General features: G+C 52.5%; 1 protein-coding gene across 1 annotated transcript; it reads right to left on the bottom strand.

The window, feature by feature from the left end:
- Window positions 1–3,122: 3,122 nt before the first annotated feature.
- Window positions 3,123–13,953, bottom strand: Has1 (hyaluronan synthase 1). The gene is made up of 6 exons (XM_023704846.1): window positions 13,850–13,953; window positions 13,624–13,726; window positions 9,049–9,753; window positions 7,156–7,381; window positions 6,501–6,633; window positions 3,123–4,187 (listed from the first exon to the last, which is right to left on the bottom strand). The coding sequence occupies exons 2-6, from the start codon at window positions 13,699–13,701 to the stop codon at window positions 3,512–3,514; spliced, it is 1,818 nt and encodes a 605-aa protein (XP_023560614.1). The 5' UTR covers window positions 13,702–13,726; window positions 13,850–13,953; the 3' UTR covers window positions 3,123–3,511.
- Window positions 13,954–19,479: the final 5,526 nt, after the last annotated feature.

Below are 19,479 nucleotides of genomic sequence, written 5' to 3' on the forward strand. Positions count from 1 at the left end.
GGGTAAGGGCTGGTGGGGTCTCCATTGGTGACGTCTAGGTCCCTGTGGAGGTGGGGAGCAGCACGCTTCGGGTATGTGGATGTGTTACCATCCTGGAGGCTCTCCAAGCCCCACACTGTGTCTTCCTGGTACCAGCGCAGTCAGTGGCTGACCGTCTACACCTCCGCCATTCCCTAGGGGGTGGTTGGGGAGGAAAGCTCCAAGTGTCCAGTCATGGCTTAGTCACGCTGGTGGCCAGCTGCCATCCAGGAGTCCACCAAGACTGAGCAGGATGGAGGCTGATCCTACCACCAGGAAATTCCAAGGGTTTAGGAGCTCCATAAGAGGCTCCCGTCATCCATGTGCATAGCAAGTGACAGGGTGTTTGGAGCTGTAGATCTAGGGTAGAGGTCTCACTTTTTTTCTTACCATATCCCAGGAAGAGATTAATAAAATACAATCATGTTAAGTCATACAAGACTACATGGAGAAGAGATGGCAGAGAAACAGACTGTGAGAGTTGTGAGGCAGGTGGTGTCAAAAGGATCTTAGGGCGAGACCCGGCCTAAGAGACGGTGACTTTTGAGTACAGACTGCAGGAGCTCGGGTGGGCACCATTTAGGTATTTCTGTTAGGAGTGTTCCAGGCTAAACTGGCAGGAGCAGAAGCCAAGGAGGCAGGCGGCCAGTGTGGTTGGAGCAGGGCTTCAGGAAATGAGTACTCGGTGTCAGAAAGAGAAGGGAGGGGTAGCCTGCAAGACGTTGGCGACTGTGAGGTCTGATTTTCCTCTAAGATGAGAGTCATCAGCAAGGCCGGGATCTGATGTACAGGGCTGCAGTAGGGCTGACAGCCGAGGGACAGGTGTGGAGGTCAAGGGACTGCAGGTGGTACAGTCACTTAGGCAAAAGATGAAGCTTCGGGACAAGGTGGTGACAGGGAAGGTGAGGAAGTGTGGCTTCAGCTCCTGTCCAGAAGTGAGACCCACTGAGGTTTGCTTAAGAAGCAAGAGTTTTGGGAACCACATGTTATAATGGAAACATTTTAGGTTTGTACAGTCCAGTCTGGCGGCACCCACCACTGGTGCTCAGTGTGGAACTATGTGCATAACCTTCAGTAGATTTAATTAGTGTAATAGTCCCTGCTCTGTGACAACAGAAGTCTCAGGGGCACGTGCCCCTGGGCACTCTTAACAGATCACACTGCTCTGTTTGTTGAGCTCCCTGAAGCGAGGAGCTGTCTTTGCAAACCTGGCAGAGGGTGGGTGGGACTCAGCAAGTTATGTTTTTGGCTTAGTGGATCAATGAATGACATAAATATATGCAGGGTCCCACACGGAGGAGTGGCGATGGTTGTGGACAGTATAGCTCTGCAACAATATAGCTCTGAGTCTGGGAAACTTGGGGAGCAGGTTTCCTAGAGATCAGGGGAAGAAAAGGGAGTGGGTGTCAATGTCTGTAAGGATGTGGTGTGTGAATATACACATCTGGAATTCAAGGGCGAGGTCTGGTCTGAAAATCAAAGATTGGGAGTCCTGTCTCTTAAGCACAGCATGGATGAGGTGCTCAGATCCTATCTTGATTACTGTTCTCCTTACTAAGACAAAATCCAGGACATCGAAATTAAGGAAGGAAGGGTTTATTTAGCTCACAGTTTGTAGCAGTTTCAGTCCATGATCAGCTGGCTCTAAGGTGGAGTGGCTTGGAACAGGGGCAGCACTTCAGAGCAGCAGAAGACAGCAAAAGCAATCAGAGCAAAAAAGCGGGGCTGAGTGGAGCAAGCCTCTTTTCTTCCCTTATGTTGCTTGCAGGATGCCGGGTAGCACTTACAACGTCTCCATGTCCTCCTTTTGCACAGGCTCAGGACATTTACAAAGTGCCCATCCTGCCCCTCTGCTGAGTCATTTAGTTAAACTTATAAAACTTCTCCAGTTGACACAGCAACATCTTAGAGCTAGGGCCTGCCCTCTACACCCTAGGAAGTAGAGTTGCTAAAGTATTTCTTTAAACTTGTAAACTACTTAACTTGACACAATGTATCAACCGTTATAAAGCTCCTGGGCTCCAGGGGAAGCTGGTGTAGATGGATAAGAGGAGGAGGTTTCTCCAATGTGCAGTAGCCTGGGGCCAGCCAGCCAGCACAGCGGACTAAAATGCCTGCTTAGGCAGTTGCAGGGACTCCAGCGCTTGGGAGGTTGAAAACAGGAGGATCACTGTGAGTCCGATCTGTGTAGTGAACCCTGTAGACCCTGTACTACAAATACATGCAAAACAAAACAAAACAAAAAACCAATGTGCAGCAGCCATGGAAAGAGGACCCAGACAGGATCCAAAACTAAGGAAAAATATTTCAAGGAGAGAGTACCTAACTGTGCCAGGTCTGCGAGCGTGTGTGCTGGAGGCCTGTGAAGTGGCCACTGGTTTTGGAGCTGAGGACATCACGGTGAGCGTGACAAGAGCAGCTTCCACCGGTGGCTGCACAGATCTATAACCTTAGGGTTGTACATTTGGAAAGGGTGGCCCTTGCGGGAAAGACATTGGCGGCAAGTACAGCAGCTTTCAAGTTGGGCTTGAGAACAGGAAAAGAAATGGAGAGACAGGTTGAGGGAGAATTTGAAAAGTGTGAAGGGTGGGTGTAGTGGCACATGCCTGTAATCCCAGCACTTGGGAGACTGAGGCAGGAGGATTTCTGTGAGTTCCAGGCCAGCCTGAACTACACAGTAAAATCACCTCAAAAAGCAAAGACAAGAAAGAAAGATGGGAGAGAATAGTACATCCAGTTGCTCAGGGGCAAGAGCCCCTTCAGGGAGGGAAACTGGTTAGTGCAGATCAGCTGGGGAGAAGGGCTGGAAGGAGACCTCAGTCTGCGGAGTGGGGAGGGCTCTGGGGTCACGTGATGGGCGGCTGATTTGCCCTCAGCAACATGGAGACTGTGGGGCTGAGGACTGAAAGTTTTCTCCTGGAAACCCCATTTAGTGAGACAGGAGCTTGCTCCGAGTGAGGCTGGGAGGTGGAGGTGGATGTGATGGTCCGGCTGCTTAGCCAGGGCACGGAGCGGCCGCCCCCTGGGCTGGCAGCAGGTACTCTGCAAGGGCCTGCGTGTTCCCGGAGTAAGGTAACCCTCATCAAATGCCGATCTGTGAATTAATATTCCTGTTCCCCATAGAGGGAAGCGCGGATTCCGGGAAGGTGAAGCAATGCCCAGGCCTGGTCCAAGCAGTCAGCGTCGAAGACTGAGCCCAGAGTTCTCAGCCATGGAGACCCACTCTACCCAAGTTCTCAGAAAACTGGACAGGGTGCTCAGAAGAAAATAAATAAAATTCTTTATTCCATCCTAGTCACAGTACAAATAACATTAAATAAGAGCAGGGCGAAAGTGGGGCCCTTTCTCCCTGATCCTAAGCTCCACATACCCTGATCAATAAATAGCCCCATAGTCCCAGCCCCATAGTCCAGACTGCCACACCTTGGGTCCATGCCTCTCTTCGCCGAGGAGCTAAGCTGAGGCCCAGGCTCCGGGGTGCCCAGGCAGGCGCTCATACCTGCACGCGGTAGCCCCCGGCCCGCCTCCGGCAGAGCCTGCGCACGCCCACCCAGTAGAACGCCAGCATCACAGCCCAGTAGCCCACGTAGGCGGCCGCGCCCACGGCGAGGTGGTGGCCCTCGGCGACCCGCGCAGGGCTGCTCCAGTCCGCCCGGGCCTCCTGGGCCACGCTGCGCACCAGGCCCCCGAGCAGCAGCAGGGCCCAGAGCGCCAGCGGCAGCACCGGGACGTAGTTGGCCGCCAGCTTGCGCCGGCCCGAGGTGCCCCAGCCGCTCTGGTTCATGGTGAGCAGCGCCAGGAACTTGGCGGGCAGCAGGCCGCACATGTAGAGCGGCGCGTACAGCGACAGCAGCACCATGCGCCCGCAGCCACGCAGCCAGGCTGCGAAGGCCGCCTTGGCCAGCGCCACACCCTGCACGCACAGCAGCACCCAGAGCAGCGCCCACGGGCGCCCCGCGTAGAACAGGCGCAGTACGGTGGCCGCCACGAAGAAGGGGAAGAGCCCGGACACCACGGCCTCGTAGGTCATCCACGCGTGGTGCCGGTGCCACCACAGCGCGTTGTACAGCCACTCGCGGAAGTAGGACTTGGACCAGCGTGTCTGCTGACTGAGCCAGCGCAGGAAGGACGAGGGCGTCTCGGAGTAGCAGCGCGAGCGTGACGTGTACCTGAGGTGTAGGGCGCAAAGGAAGGGGTTGGACAGAGCTGGGCGCACCCGGCCAGCCAGTTGCTGAATCTCTCTGGGCCTCGGGTTTTCCGACATGCAAAACAATAAAAGTGCTGATCTACTCTGGGAGGCTGAGACAGGAGGCTATCGAGTTTGGGTGCCACGTGGGCTATGTAGAGAGGACTTGTCTCAGAATTAAAAAAGAAAAACCTGAATTCAATCTCCAGTGGTGAAAGAAGGGAAGGAAAAAGGAAAGAAGAAAAGGAGAAAGGGAAGGGAGGTGGAGAGAAAGCAAGAAAAGAGAAAGGAGAAAGAAATGGAGAGACAAAGAAGGAAAGGAGAGGAAAAGAAAGAAGGTGGAGAGGGAGAGAAGAAAAAAGAAAGCGAAGGAGAGATGGAGAGAGAAAAGAGGGAGAAAGGACAAGAACTAAAGAAGAGAGGAGGGAGAAGGAAAAAGAAGAGAAAAAAGAAATGGAGGGAGGGAGGGAGGGAGGGAAGGAGTCTGGTCCTGGGAGGACTCCGGGAGGCCTGTGACAGGATTGAAGGCCAAGGGCTTAGGCCTGGGCCCAGCGCTGGCTCCGGAAGCAGCAGCGCCTGTGGTGTCAGCAGTGACTAATGCGGTGATGCGGGATCGCTAATATCCTTAGAGTTCCTGAGCGATTGCTAACGCTGTCTGTCGCTCGGGCATTACTAACACGGCTGTGCTTAGCATTCCTGGTAGGTCCCTGGCTGAGGAACAGGGCAGGGGCTGCTACCTGGGGTGGGCCGTGTGTCAGTCCTCATGGAACCCCCTTCCTGTGGCTGTGGAAGACCTCAGTGATGGGTCCCTGTGCTTTGGGCCACGCCCGCAAGGCCACATAGAGTTCCCTGTGGAAAGTCATGGGGCCACCAGCTGTTAGCTCCTTATAGGAAGTCCAGCTGTTTGTCCCCAGGAGCCCTGGGTGACAGTGTCCCGGCACCTCCCTGTGTCACTTGACATCCGCAGTGGCCTGCCTGCTTCTGTCCTTGCAGCCTGTACTCAAAACAGCTGGCAGAGGGATGCTGTCACATGTCACTCCTCTGCTGCAAACCTTCCAGGAAGCTGCATGTGGCTCACCCCTGTAATGCTAGCACTTTGGGAGGCTGAGGCAGAAGGACTGGAGGTTTGAGTATAGCCTGGGCAACTTTAGTAACTTGATGAGATCCTAATAAAATAAAAAACTGTGAAAAGCTTGGAGATGTAACTTAGTATGAAAGCCCTGAGTTTAATTCCTAGGACCCCAGGATAGCAGCGGGGAATGAAAATATAAAACCCAAAGCCACTCCAGGGTTCCCTGTCCTCAGTCTAACTCCCATCAGCCTCCCAGAGGATCCTGCGAGCTCTTACTGTCCCTCTGCTCTCCCCTAACTCCGCTGTCAGCCTCAGTCCCCATACCGCCACCCAAACTCTGCCTTCCACACCTCTTCCCACCCCCAGAGTGTGGGGCACCCTTCAGTGTGTACCCTTAGTGTGTGGTACAGACTGTCACCATGCTATGCAGTCTACTCACAGCTGCTTGACTGCCTGCTCCCCAGCCAGTGTGAACATGAGTCTGTGTCCCCAGAGCTTAAAACCTGCCAGGTGCTTAACGAGTGTTTGTCCATGGAGAGAGAACTGGGCAAAGTACCTGTGGCTCCCTATGGTATCCTATGCACTCTCTAGGTCTTCCAAAGGGGGGTCCCTGGAACTTCAGGAGATCTGGCTCCTGTTCTCCCAGGTCATGTGGAGTCACTTGTCTGAAGGAGATCCGGGGCTCTGCTCCTCTCTCATCCAACTCCTCCTCTTTTCTCTTCTTCCTCTTCCCTTTCCTCTCCTTTCTTCTTCCTTCCGCTTTTCTCATACCTTCCTTCTTTCCTTCCATCCTTCTCTTTCCTCATTTTCTTCTCTCTCCTCTTTTTCTTTCTTTTCACCTCCTCTCTTTCTCTTCTTCCCCTCTTCACTCTGTATGTGTTGGCTGTCCACTAGTTGGGGTCAGACCCTACCTCACCCACCTGTCTCTCACCTCCCTCTTCACCTGCAGCAACCCTCACTGCCTTGGTTTCCAGATAGTGTCAACTCACCCCTCCCACCTTGTCTCATCTGATGGAACCCATTGGTCACATGGTTCAATGCAAATGTCTCTTGGTATTTTCCTGTTTCCCCTAATATCTCACGTGGTAGAACTCCATTGCCATGCAGATTACCTTGGGTTTGGATGATTCCCAACACACACACACACACACACACACACACACACACACACACGCACACTCACTGGCCTCCCCATGTACCCACTGCCCAGCCCCTTCAGCTTACTTGGTGGCATAGCCCATGCTCAGCATGCGGTTGGTGAGGTGCCGGTCATCCCCAAAAGTGCAGTGTGTGCCCAGGAACTTCTGGTTGTACCAGGCCTCTAGGAACTGCTGAAGGAGCTTGTTTCTGTATAGGCCTAGGTGGTGGTGGGACCCAGAGCATCAGCCTTTGCTGTCCCAAGGATCGGCCAGCCCAGCCCCATCTTCCACTTCAAGCCCATACTTTGGATTTTGCCTAGTCTCCGTCTTCTCTCCTACTGCGGCTCCAGCCCCAGGCCTGGGTTCAAGCCCATTCCCACATGCGCACCATTAGGCCACACCATTTGGCTGTAAATCCTCCCATGCTCATTCCAGGGCCTTATGTATCCTCAGCCCTAGCCTCAACCCACCTCCAACATCAAGTGGGGCCCAACCCACTTGCTGACATATTCTGGGCCTCTCCCACCCTCTCCTGTAGTTCCTTCTCCAGCATGGCTCTCCTTTTTCTGTCTGTGTCCCTTTCCAACCCATTCCCCACCCCAAGACCATCTCCATGCCAGCGCCTCATCCTGTCTCATCTCAAGTCTACCCCAGGCTTGTCTTTGCCCACAGTCCAGAACACATTTGCCCCCCCTTGGGCTCCCCTTTTTCCATGTCACCCAACTCTCTCCCCCACTCACCCAGGGGACCGCTGATGCAGGACACACAGTGGAAGTAGCTCTGACAAGCTCGCTCCACATTGAAGGCAACCCAGTAGCGCAGGCTACTTAAGAAGCTGACCCAGGAGTCCAGGGGGTTAAGGATCCGAACATCGCCGCCAACTGCCCCAACGTGGGGCTCCTCATCTAGCACCCGCACCAGCTCCAGAAGTGCCATGGGGTCCAGCCTTGTGTCTGAGTCACAGACCTGTGAGGGAGAAGGGGCCAGGATCAGAGGAGACACCTTTGCAGGGTTGGTGCTGGGGTGGGTGGGTGGGTGGGGGCACCAAGGGCTGGAGGAAGGGCAGCTGGGGCTCTCTGTCAACAACCGCAATATAAATGTGAAATATTTACTCATGTTCAATGTCTGATTACTTCTTAAGATGAACTACCAGGCCATGTTCTTGGAAAATACCCATGTCTAGTGTCCATGACACTTGCTTCTAACAGACTACGGTAAAAGGGATGGGCAGTGCTATCACTCATTATATTACCTTTGATGGAAGTGAAGAATGAGTTTTCCAACATAATGAAGGCCCCACATGTTGTAACTATAAGTTAATCAAAAGCAAACTGTCCTGGGTCAGCTTCCTGACTTTTCCTGGGTGGGGCTGACCCAATCAGGTCAGGCCTTTTCAAAGAGTATCTAGGTGTCAGACTCTGGCTTGCTGGCCTTTGGTAGGCAAGCTACTACGAAGATTCTGTGGCTTCAAGAAATATTCTCCCAACAAACACAGGTGCTTGGGAGAGAACCTCTGCTCCTGGGTAAGAGCCAGGCTCGGCTGACACCCGACTGCAGCCTGGTGACACCCTGATCAGAACAGCAATTGGTGCTCAGACTCCTGACTCACAGAAACGGTGAAGTCATAAGTTGTAATGGCAACCAACAGACACGTGTGTTGTTTCAGGCTGCCAAACTTATCATAATCTGTTTTGCAGCAATAAAAATCTAATGTAGCCTATTAGTGACTAAATCTACAGGGAATAGCTGAGGGAATGACTAAGTAAATAAACAAATCTCTAGACTGAGTGCATAGATGGATGGATACACAGAGTCTCAATGTCAAAGAAAAAGAGAGAGGAAGGGATCTCTGTTTTTAATAGTTAAGTGAATGACTAAGAATGACCGGTCACCCTGAATGGAGAGATTGATGCATGAGTGAATGAGTGGAGGAATCTCCACACTGTATGAATGAAGATTGGGAGGAGGAATATTACACCACATGGATGGAGAAACTCATGAATGAGTCTCCATGTGAAATGGATGGAGAGATGAATGAACAAATGAATGTCTGAATGGAGGAAGTAAAAGTTTTTGCCTGGATGGGTAGTTCAAAGAAAGGAGGAACAAATGACTGTAACTGATCAGATAAGTTGATGAATGGTCTCCATATTGAACGACTGGATAGACGAACACAAAAGGGCATGAAGGAGTATTTGAGCCTAAAAGAACTGAGTGAATGAAAACAGGAAAGATTCACGGCACCGAAAACACAAAACGGCCATGATATGGGGTGGACAGATGCTCATGCAAATGAGCGGAGAGAGGCCTCTCTGTTGAGGGATGAACGGAGAAAGGAAGGAAGGAAGGGAGGAAAAAGGAAAGAGGGAGGGAAGAAAGGAGTAAGGGAGGAGGGAAGAAGGAAGGAAAGGGAGGGAGGGAAGAAAGGAGGAAGCGAGGAGGGAAGAAGAAAGGAAAGAGGGAGGGAGGGAAGAAAGGAGGAAGGGAGGAGGGAAGAAGAAAGGAAAGAGGGAGGGAGGAAAGGAAAGGAAAGGAAGTAAAGGGATGCAGTCCTGACTGCACTCAGCGAAGGCAGAGCTGCACCGAAGGAGGGAACCCTGGAAGGGGTGTCAGCTCACCTACCACCCGCTCACCTGCACGTAGTCCACGGAGTCGCCCAGAGCCTTGAAGGCCGTGTACATGACCTCGCGCTTGCCGCCCCAGCGCTGCGCCACGCACACGCACCTGCGCGTCCGCACCAGCGCCTCCACTGCCAGGCGCCCGGGGTCTTCGGCCTCCACCTCCCGGTAGGCCCCCGCGCCCACCGCGCCCGCGGCCGCAGGCTCCCAGGGCTGGTGGTAGTTGCCGTCCCACACGTAGGTGGCCGGGTCCTCGTCGGCGAAGACCTCGCGGAACATGTCGACCATGTAGAGGTCCTCGGCGCGGTTGCCGTCCACCACCATGAGCACGCGCAGCCGCGCGCGCGGGTACAGCAGGGCGCGCGCCGACGTGAGGCACTGGCGCAGGTACGCGGGGTCCTCCTGGTACGCGGAGATGGTCAGCGCCACGCTGCGCGCCGTGGCCGCGTCCGGGGGGCCCCGCTTGGCCGCGCGCCGCGCAGCCGCCTCCACCCTCCGGTGCTCCAGGTACGCGAAGAGGCTCTGCGCCACCAGGTGCGCCGAGAGGAAGGCGCCGTAGAGGCCGAAGGCCAGGAGGCTGTGGCGATCGGAGGCCAGCGGCACCCCGGCCGCGTAGGCCCAGGTGATGAGGCACAGGATGAGCACCGCGAAGGCGATGGTGAGCACCCGCCGGGCCAGGCCCGAGCAGCCGCGCGCGGTCCGGGTGGGCTTGGGCACATCCTACGGGCGAGAGGGCAAAGGCAGGGATGAGCCCGGGCCTCCTCCAGCAGACCCCCGGGCTGCTGGGAAGTCTCCCGCCTTTTGTACCGAGGATATCCTGGGACACCTCTAGAAAGGTATTTCCATTAGTGAGGGTAATTGTGGCCGGTGGGTGTCTGTCTAGGATGGAAGCCTGATTGATCTGTCCTGGTAATGAGTTATTTTTCACTTTTTAAGCATCTGTTGGGGCCACGGAGATAGCTCAGGGCTTTAAGCACCTGCCTGGCAAGCAGAAGGTCCAGTGTTCGATTCCCGGTACTGCACACTGTGCTGGCCCTGGAACTCAGCACACAGTGCATACGGCCTGTAATCCCAGCACTCTGGAGCTTGAGAGAGGAGGATCACTGAGAGTTTGAGACCAGTCTAGGGGCTACAAAAGTGAGCACAAGGCTGGCCCAAACTGCATATTGAGACTATGTCTAAAAAACCAAAACAAACAAAAACCCCACAAAAATAAAACAACAACAAACTGACCCCAAAGCGTCTTTTAAACCCACCAGCTTTATAGGCAGTGGAGTGTGGCAGGAATTCCTGTGTCCACCTCAGTGACACATAAAGTCAGATTTCATTGAACAATCCAGGATTTCTTAGCAGCAGGGCCATGACAATGACAGCACAAAGGATAGCATAAATGACACATACCAGGGCTTTTCTAAGCCTTTTGTATGAATTAATTTATTTTGATCTTTACACTAGCCTAGAACAAGGACCCTGTTCCAAAGATGGGGCACCTGAGCCACACAAGGCTGTAGCAACTTGCTCAAGGCCGGACTCAGTAGACAGAGGATCCGGGATTTGAACCTGGGAATCCTGTCCCTGAACCCCAGCATTCTCTTCAGTACTGACTTGGTCGGTCAGGGGCCCTGGGAGACAGGGTGTTTGCAGCCACCATACAGAAAATGCAGCCGAGGAAGGATCAGCCAGGAGGAATGGCCTGCCTGTGTGAGCGGTCACAGGCGCAGCAGTCCTCTCTGTGACGGCGCAGAGGCCAGCTGCTCCTGCTCCACTGTGCAGCCCTATTGGGCATGCCACCGAGTGAGGAGCATTCTGCCTCATCTGTGACATGGGTATGTAGGGCCTTGTGGAGGTCCAGATAGATTCCAGTCAACCTCCACCCTACCAGATAGGCGCAGTGATGCCTTTCTGTCACAGGTGAGGAATCTGAGGCCCAGAGAGGCGAGTTCTCTTGCCCCATGTCTCATGTAAGCAGAGGAGCCCTCTGCTTGCGCCACATATGCCACCTCCCAGGACCAGTGAAACCCATCTGTGGGACCCCATACCTGCGTCCTGGCCACCAGAGACTACTAAGCCATTGAAATGCAGTCGGCACCAAAGTTTGTTTTTTTAAATTTCCTTTAATTATAGCCATTTAAAAACTAAAACCAATACTCCAATTATTGGAAAATGTTTACATCCATGCGGAACAAATTAAGCCTATGAAGCATGTAAGTTACATATTGAAATAATTGTAGTTTTAATAAATAGCAATGATCAAAATGTTAAGGCCTGCTACAGCCTGTAAACCAGTAGCTTTTTCTATTTGAGATGGCTCAAAAAGCCTAAAGAAAAAGAATGATTTATGATACATGAAAATCATATGAAATTCAAATTTCAGGGTCTTTAAACCGAAGTTGATTGGCACAGAACTTCTCTCCTCCGTGTACGCATTGTCTACTATGTCAAAGTTGAGTAAGAGAGATCAGGGGTCTTAAGACCCCGAATTCTCAAATATTTGTTATCTGGAATTTCACAGAGAATGTTTTCAGTCCTCTGATACATCGGGTTAAATATCAAATATATTGTGAAGATTAATTTCACCTGTTTTCCTTTTTTAATTAACTAATTTAATTTTTGGTGGTACTGGGGATCAAACTTGGGACTTTGCACTTGCCAGGCAGGCGCTTATGTTGGTGCGCTATATGGTTGGCTTTTTAAAATTTTTTAATTATGTTTATGGTTCATGTTATGCCCCTATAGGATGGAGGTGAGGTAGGACTTTTATGGTTTGTTTTTAAGGCTAGGTTCTTATGATGTTGGACATGGTGGTCTCAAATGTACAGTTCTCCTGCCATGGCTTTTTTTTTTTTTTTTTGTGGGTACTGGGAATTGAACTCAAGGCTTTGCACTTGCCAGGCAGGCCCCAAGCCACTGAGCTACATCCTTGGTCCTGCCTTAGCTTTCTGAGGAGCCTGGACTGCAGATACATGATATCCAGTTTGTGGTAGACAGTTTAATTACTCACTAACAGTTATCCTGTTCCTCTGTCCTTTCACCTCAAACCTGGTTCTTGCCCAGCTCATGGCGCTGGCCCGACTCTTACTGATGGACCCGCACACCCCCAACCCACAAACGCACACAGGACAGGAAACGCAGACTAAAATCACTCATAGTCTATTAGATAAGCACAGACATCTGCTCTCAGGAGAGCACAGTGACCCCGGGGACGGCCACCAGCCACACAGCGGAACCTTCTCACTCGTGTCTCCCACATGCCACACTCAGGGACACACGCCCTTCACCGCAAAGGAGTGACACTGATAAGAGATGTCCACAGGGAACAAACTCACAGTCACCCAGCCGTGCATCTGGGACACGGGTGAGGACGCAGAGGGATTCAGAAGAAGCAGTAGTTAACAGTGCAGATGAATGAACAACTGTTTGGAAGGCAGCACTCCGCATTACAGCAAGTGCTGTGAAATCCATACTACTCTGTTAAGCGAAAACCCGTATCACTCGTAATTCTGTTTTAATTCTAGTTTATACTCTCTTAAAAAAATAATAATAAAAGGGGCCGGGGAGATGGCTCAGTAGAATAAGCGCTTGACTGGCAAACTCAAGAATCTGAGTTCATTCCCCGGTTCCGAAAAAAAAAAAAAAAAAAAAAAACCAGTGCAGGTGAGATGGAGCCATGTGAAACTGCTGTTTTTATAGCCAAGGAGCTGCTGAACATGGGCGATTTCATTTAGTTTCTTTCTTTCTTTTTTTTTTTTTTTTTTTTTTTTTTGCTCCGAATGCCTTCAAGGCATGACTGGCTGGCTTGAGTAGTGGGGATCGAACCACGACAACCTGAACCTGACAGCTTTGTTGAAGCAGCCACTTAAAGAACTGAGCTAAGGGGCAGGCTCCCGATTTCATTCAGTTCTACCAAATATTTTGTTGAACATGCTAAACCCCAAGCCGGAATCACATGTAACAAGCAAATACAGCTCCTGCTGTCCTTTTTTCCTTTTTCTTTTTGGGCGCAGCCAAGGCCACAGTGTTGCATGCCAGTGAAGCGGCAGCAGCCACGAGAATAACAGAAAAAAAAGTATTAAGCTAAAAGTAACTTTTTGTTTTCCTCTAAATAGTGCTTACACCAAAGAGCTGCGTAACTATTTTAACTATACATATTTAAAAAATTTACATTGAAAATAAATCTTATACAATGGCCACTTATGAGTCTGTAACAACAGATTGAGCCAACATTCAACACAATTTCATGTCATCATCTCCCAAATAGTTTGCCGTTCCCTTAATCTTTTGCTTGGGAAGGGAGGGGTTAAGTTCACGTTGCTTCCTTCCTTCCTTCTGCTTGCTTTCTCTGCTCTGTCTCTCTGTCCTACGGCTCACAGACACACACACAGACTTAGAGCGAGGTGAAAACGTACAGAAACACGGACCTGTCAAGCTCACACACGTGCCCACGCCTGGCTGCAGTGACAGGCAGGACCTTGCGTACTCCACCCCCACGTGCTCCCTGTCCTGCACACACCCATCTCTGTCCCGCACACCAGGCCACCTGTGAAGTCATGCGGCACGCACGCCAGGGCCAACGCACACGGTCACACACACCTGTGTCATCCTGCAGTCTGGTGGTCGTGGCTCTTCAGCGTTCTGCAGTCTGTGGCTGGACTTCGGCTGGAGGGTCATTTGAAGCCAGGCAGGGTGGAGGAGGCTGACGTCAGGAGACATGGGAGAAGGGCTGTGAGGTCATACAGCCCGACAGCTCCACCCGCTTCCCGCCAGTGCCCCAGCCCCTGCCAGACTCCAGCTCTGTGCCCGCCTCTGCATTCCTTACCTGGCCCTTCTCTCCCGCCTTGTCTCTTCCACCTGGGGACCTCCCCCATCTCCATCATGCCCCACCCTGTGTTTCTTCCTGTCCTTTCTCCCAAATCTGCATTTCTCAGCTGTCTGTCATCTGCCTCTCCTCTCTCTATCCTCTTTCTCTCCATCGCCCCATCTCTCACTTCTCTTTCTTCCTTGCCTCCACCCTCACCCCTACCCATCTCTCTTCACCTCCCCCTTCTGCAGCCACGCCAGCACTGCCCTTCCCCTGGCCCGCCCTTGCTCCCTGCAGCATCTTTCCAGGGATGCAGGGAGTAAAGCTTACACATGAGTGTGTCTATGGGTGTGGCTGTGCGTGCCCTGGATTGGAGGCGGGACCGCTTGGGATGGGGGGTGGCCTGAGAGAATGCCTGCCTGACGCATGAATGTGCGTGTGTGCGTGCGTGTACGTGTGTGTGCTTGCGTGTGCGTGTGCATGCCTGTGTGTGCTGCACATGTGTGTCTGCCAGTGTTGGGAGCACGGGGCTGGAGTTTACCTCTCCAAGGACTCCAGGGTGAATTTCAAGTTGTTTGTCATAGCTGCCTGGGCTGTCAGGGAAACTGAGTCAGAGCAAGGGTGGAAAAGAGATTCAGACACGGCAGGGGGGCCCAAGCCCGCAGTTCTCAGAGCTGCAAGACCAATTGTCGATGTTATTGCTTTCAGTCTTTCTTTCTATGTGTCTTTAAAAATCTCTGTCTCCTCCTATCGCACTGCTCCTCAGCCTTCTTCTCCCTGTGTCCCCGGGGCCCGACTCCCTAGCTCCACTCCTCTGTCCATCTTCAGATCCGGGTCTCTGTCTCTGTCCCCCGTGCTTCTCCCTTCACTCTGCCGCTCTCCGTCTGCACATCCCACCCCATCCCCTCTACACACCCGCTGCTTCTCTAGGTTTGTCTGCTTTGCCTTCTCAGTTCTGCCTGTCGCTCTCCTGGATTTCCTTATTGTGTGACTGTTTTTCCCATCGTGTGTGTGTGTGTGTGTGTGTGTGTGTGTGTGTGTACTTGTCTGTTTCTCTGTTTGTCTACCTGACTCTGTCTCTCTCCACCTCCGGCTTCTCTCCATTCTCACCTCTTTCTGAGGTTCTATCTCTAGGACTTTTCCTGTCTCTGTGACTCACTCTGTCACTTTTCTCTCTGACCTCTGTCTCTACTTTTCCCTCTCCCCCTTGTTCCATCTCTTCCAGCCCTCCCCAGACCTCTCGTTGGCCTGAGTCCTCACACCCTGGGTTTCCCCGAGTGAGTCAGGGTGTGGGTGCTGGGTAGGGGCTCTGCCAGGGCCTGAGCTTCGGGGAGAAGGCCCCATGCGGTGCGAGCCAGGGCGCCGCCCACCCGCCCGAGGAGGTCAGGCTGTGTCTGACACTGTTGCCTGGAGCCCAGGCTGCGTGGTGTCAGGGTGATGGATGCTCTGATGGAGTCCCGCCCCAAGCGGGGCGAGGAGATTCCTGTGCTGTGCGGTGGGTGGAGGCAGCCCAGGTCCCTCCCACAAGCCCGCATTTGGCTCTCCAGCCCTCACCCTGCCCCTGCCTGGGTGGAGCAACTGTATAAAACCAGATGCTTCTAAAACAAGAATGAGAGCAAGAGAGACAGACAGAGAGAGAGAGAGAGAGAGAGAGACAGACAGACAGACAGAGACAGAGAAAGAGAGACAGAGAGACAGAGACAGAGAGACACAGAAAAAAACAGAGACAGAGAGTCAGAGACAGAGACAAAGAGACACACAGAGACAGAGAGAAACAGACAGAGACAGAGTCAGGAGTCTGAGACAGACAGAAAGACAGAGACAGACAGAGAGACAGAGAGAAACAGAGACAGAGAGTCAGAGACAGAGACAGAGACAGAGACAGAGAGAGAGCAAGACACAGAGAGAGACAAAGACAGAGACTAGGAAGTTACCCAAGATCTTTCATCTTCTAGGACCCAGGAGTCCAGGCTGCAGCCCTCCTCCCTCAGACTTGGAGGTCTGGGCCCATCTTCCTCCCTCACAGGAGGCATACAGTCTCCCAGAACTCCTTCAGGAGGAGGTGACCAAGGCTGGAAGCAGCCAACCCAGAGCCAGAAGCCGGAACAGATGAAGGTGGTATGCGCTGCAAAAGGCAGGGCTTCCAGTACTCTGCCCAGAACCTGTCCCTCCAAGGGACAGGTTAGTCTTGGCCTGGGCTTTAGTGATCTGCTTAAGATATGGAGCATCACAGAAAACTTCAAGATGAGATTTATGAAACACCAGGACAAGTGGACCAAAGGGTGGAGAAGATAAGGCAAATATGGCGGGGAGGCAAGGAAAAAAATCTTTTTTCACCACAGAGACATTGGCAGAGCTTCTGGCATGAGGGGCTCTGGGCTGGGCACAGCTAGATGACTCAGTGGGAGGCCCTCCCCTTGTGGAGGTGCCAGTGTGGTGGAGGAGACAGCTTTGTAAACAGAGGGCCACACTCCAGGGCAGGAATGCCCAACCCAACCTGGGAGTCGTGAGGGCTTGCTGGAGGAGGTGATCCCAGCTGATGGCTTAGCCATGGCAAGGATGGGGTGGAAGGTGGCACAGGAAAAGGAACCCAAGGTGGGAACGGGTATAGCCTGCCCACAAAGTATGGGCCACAATGTTGAGGAAGCGTACCCGGTGGCTGGGGTGTCCAGCAAGGCCTATGCAGGGCCATATTAAATTTCAGTTAACAAGCAAGACTATGAATACATTTCTGGGGTACAAGAGGCTGCTGTGAGGCAGGGACACATTCCAGAATGGCTAAGTCGAATTGTTGAATATGTGCGACATGCGTGGTATTGCACTCTGGCCTCAGAGGCTGGGCCCTTTGTTCTGTGGTCTCAGGAACCTGGGTTAGGGACAAGGCCAGTTCTGACCTCATGCAAGAGACCAACTGGGAAGAGAGACCAGGGTTTCCTGGCCAGGGTGGCTCAGTGGTTGGTGAGGTCATGTCAGAGATGCAGGGTGTCCTCTGGGCTGGAGAGAGGTCTGAGGCTGATGTTGAATGGGGTTGAGAAAGTGAGATGGTGGGAGCTTGAGAGAACTCTGAGGGTGCCTCACATGAGGACCAGGGTACCTGGTCACTGAGCTCTTCATCTGAGCCAGCCCAGGCTAGCTTGGGACCTGTCCTTGCCCCACATCAGGAAGTCCAGGTCTGGATGGTTACTACAGGCTGCTATCTAAGGTTTTAATTTTCTGCAGTCGACCAAGGTCCAAAAGGAAAATACCAGAACCAAACAACACATGCATTTTAAACTGTGTGGTGTAGCACTAAGTGGTGTGATGAGACCTTGTGCTGCCCTTCTGCGTCCTACAGGGCTGTGGCTCTTCCCTTCGTCCAGTGTGTCCACACTGTACACCCTGCCTGCCCGTTGGTCCCTTAGGGGCCGTCTAGGTGATCGGACCACCTACTACTGTATCTAGCACTTGGGTTCTGCTGGCCCTTATTTTACTTCAACATGACCCCACTCACTTCTTAACCCGCTTAAGATCAAACATAAAAGTAACCGCAGAGCAAAACAGTCATGTTTCTGGCAATTCAGATCTGTCAAAGAGAAAGTGAGGAGCTCTCCTTTTAAGTGGCAATTCTTGATTCTCTCCAGAGCTCAGAATTATCTGGAGTTTCAGACATCCACTCTGGGTCTTGCAAAGTATCTCCTGGAAATAAGGGAGTAGTACCGCTAACATGGTACTTGTTTCCTGCAGAACTAGAGAGGGTAAAGGGACCCCAGAAAGTAGCTTGAAAAAAATCCAGGTAGATGATTTATTTGTTAGATATCTTGGACTTGGAAAGAAGCCCTTTGAGAAAATCCAGTTACCGAGAGACCAGAAAAAGGTAGGTGGCAGAAGGGGAGAGGGAGGCTGGTTCGCTTGATCACCTGTCTAATGCAGAAACCTGCCCACCCCTGCTTTCCTGAGTCCCTCCACCCTGCTCTGCCATCCCTTTTTTCCCCATAGCATTGATCACCTTCCTACATACTGTATGAACTGTCTCATTTAGTATTTTTTCCCCCCAGGGTCTTGCTAAATGCATAGCTGAAGCCAGCCTTTGACTCACTGTGTAGCCAAGGCTGCCCTCGAACTCTCAGTGATTGTCCAGGGTCAGCCTCCTGAAGGCTGGGATTACCCGCATGCACCCCCTCACCCAGCTTGCTCATTTCAGGCCTTGTGCTTTGGGGACAATGTGTCTCCCTTGACGGAACCAAGCTGCACACAGTTGTCTTTAGTTGCTTTATTCATGATGATTGTCTCTGGAGGCTAGATCAGAAGCTGTTACCTAATAGATTCTCAGGAAACAGGTGTCCTTTGATGTGGAAACAGAGAATCAAAATGGGGATGGAGAAGGGAAACAAAGAAAAGGAGGGTTGCTGCTTGTTTCTAAATTTCTGACTCTTGCTGTCTTTGAGATTTTTTTTTTTTTTTTTCAGTACCCAGGAGCAAACTCAGAACCTTGCGCTTGCCAGGCAGGTGCTTATGCTGCTGAGCTATCTCCCGGGCCCTTTTGCTGTCTTTGATTTCCTTCTTCTGTGATGTCTCTCCTGCATTCAGCATCCTCTGTGTGTCTCTGTGTGTGTGCCTCTCTACCGATCTGTCTCTATCCTCCCTCCCTCTTCTCTGCATCCCCCTCTCTCCTCTGAGGCTGTATCTCGTGTGTGCTCCTCTCCGTCCTCTGACTTTTACTTTCCTTCAGAGTTTCTATTTTTGCATTTCTCCATCTTGCTTCTTCCCATTGTCCCACCCCTTCCCGGCTGCCCTGGACCATCTGCCTGGCACGGCCAAGGCCTCACACTTTGGATTTTCCCAGCTAGGCAGAGTAAGGGAGAGAGTGGGAGGGTAGGAGGGAGGGTGATAGTGAGAAAGAGGGAGAGGGGTTGAAGCAGATAAGCAGGAGGGAGAGGCCGCTGGGCTGGGACAGCCCCCACTCCTGCTCCACAAGCCTCCTGTGCCTCTCAGAAAGACAGCCTGCAGGGAGCTCAGGGGGGCTCAGGAAGGAATCCCTAGGATCTGGGAGCAGGCGGAGGCCTCTGACTTCCAGGAACACAGAGGGCTTGACTCTCATGGAGCAAGGCCAGGCGGGAGTTAGCCCAGGCTGTTCCTCCCACGCACTGAACTCTGGGAAACACCTAGGCCTCCAGATTCCTAGGAAACCCTGGGAGGGAGGGGAAATCGTGAAGGGGAGCGCTGTGCCACCAGCAGCCCGAGACACCTGCTCCCCACTTCCCCCACTTCTGCCCCCTCCTCTGGAGAAGCCAGAGCCAGCGAGAGGAAGAGGGAGGGGGCTTCCTTCTGCAGCAGTTGTGCACGCCCGCGCATCTTTCAGGGAAGCAGAGAGGAATCTGCTTTCCCAGGCAGGAGAAGGAGGACGCAGCAGCTTCCTGTTCTGAGTGATGGGATGCGGAGAGCGGAGCCAGGTAATAGAAACCAGGTGCTGGGGATTGGGTTTCTGCGTACCAGCTGCTCGAGGTGGGGAAGGGGTCTGGGCCTGAGGGCGGAGGCTGGGCCTGGACGGATGTCTCTGCTAACAGAACGTCTGTTTATTACCTTCTTAAAAAACAAACATTTGCTAGAGAGAGACACACAGAGAGAGAGAGAGAGAGAGAGAGAGAGAGAGAGAGAGAGAGAGAGAGAGA

Source organism: Octodon degus, unplaced genomic scaffold (genome assembly GCF_000260255.1).
Source record: "Octodon degus isolate 3935 unplaced genomic scaffold, OctDeg1.0 scaffold00206, whole genome shotgun sequence".
Lineage (NCBI taxonomy): Eukaryota > Metazoa > Chordata > Mammalia > Rodentia > Octodontidae > Octodon > Octodon degus.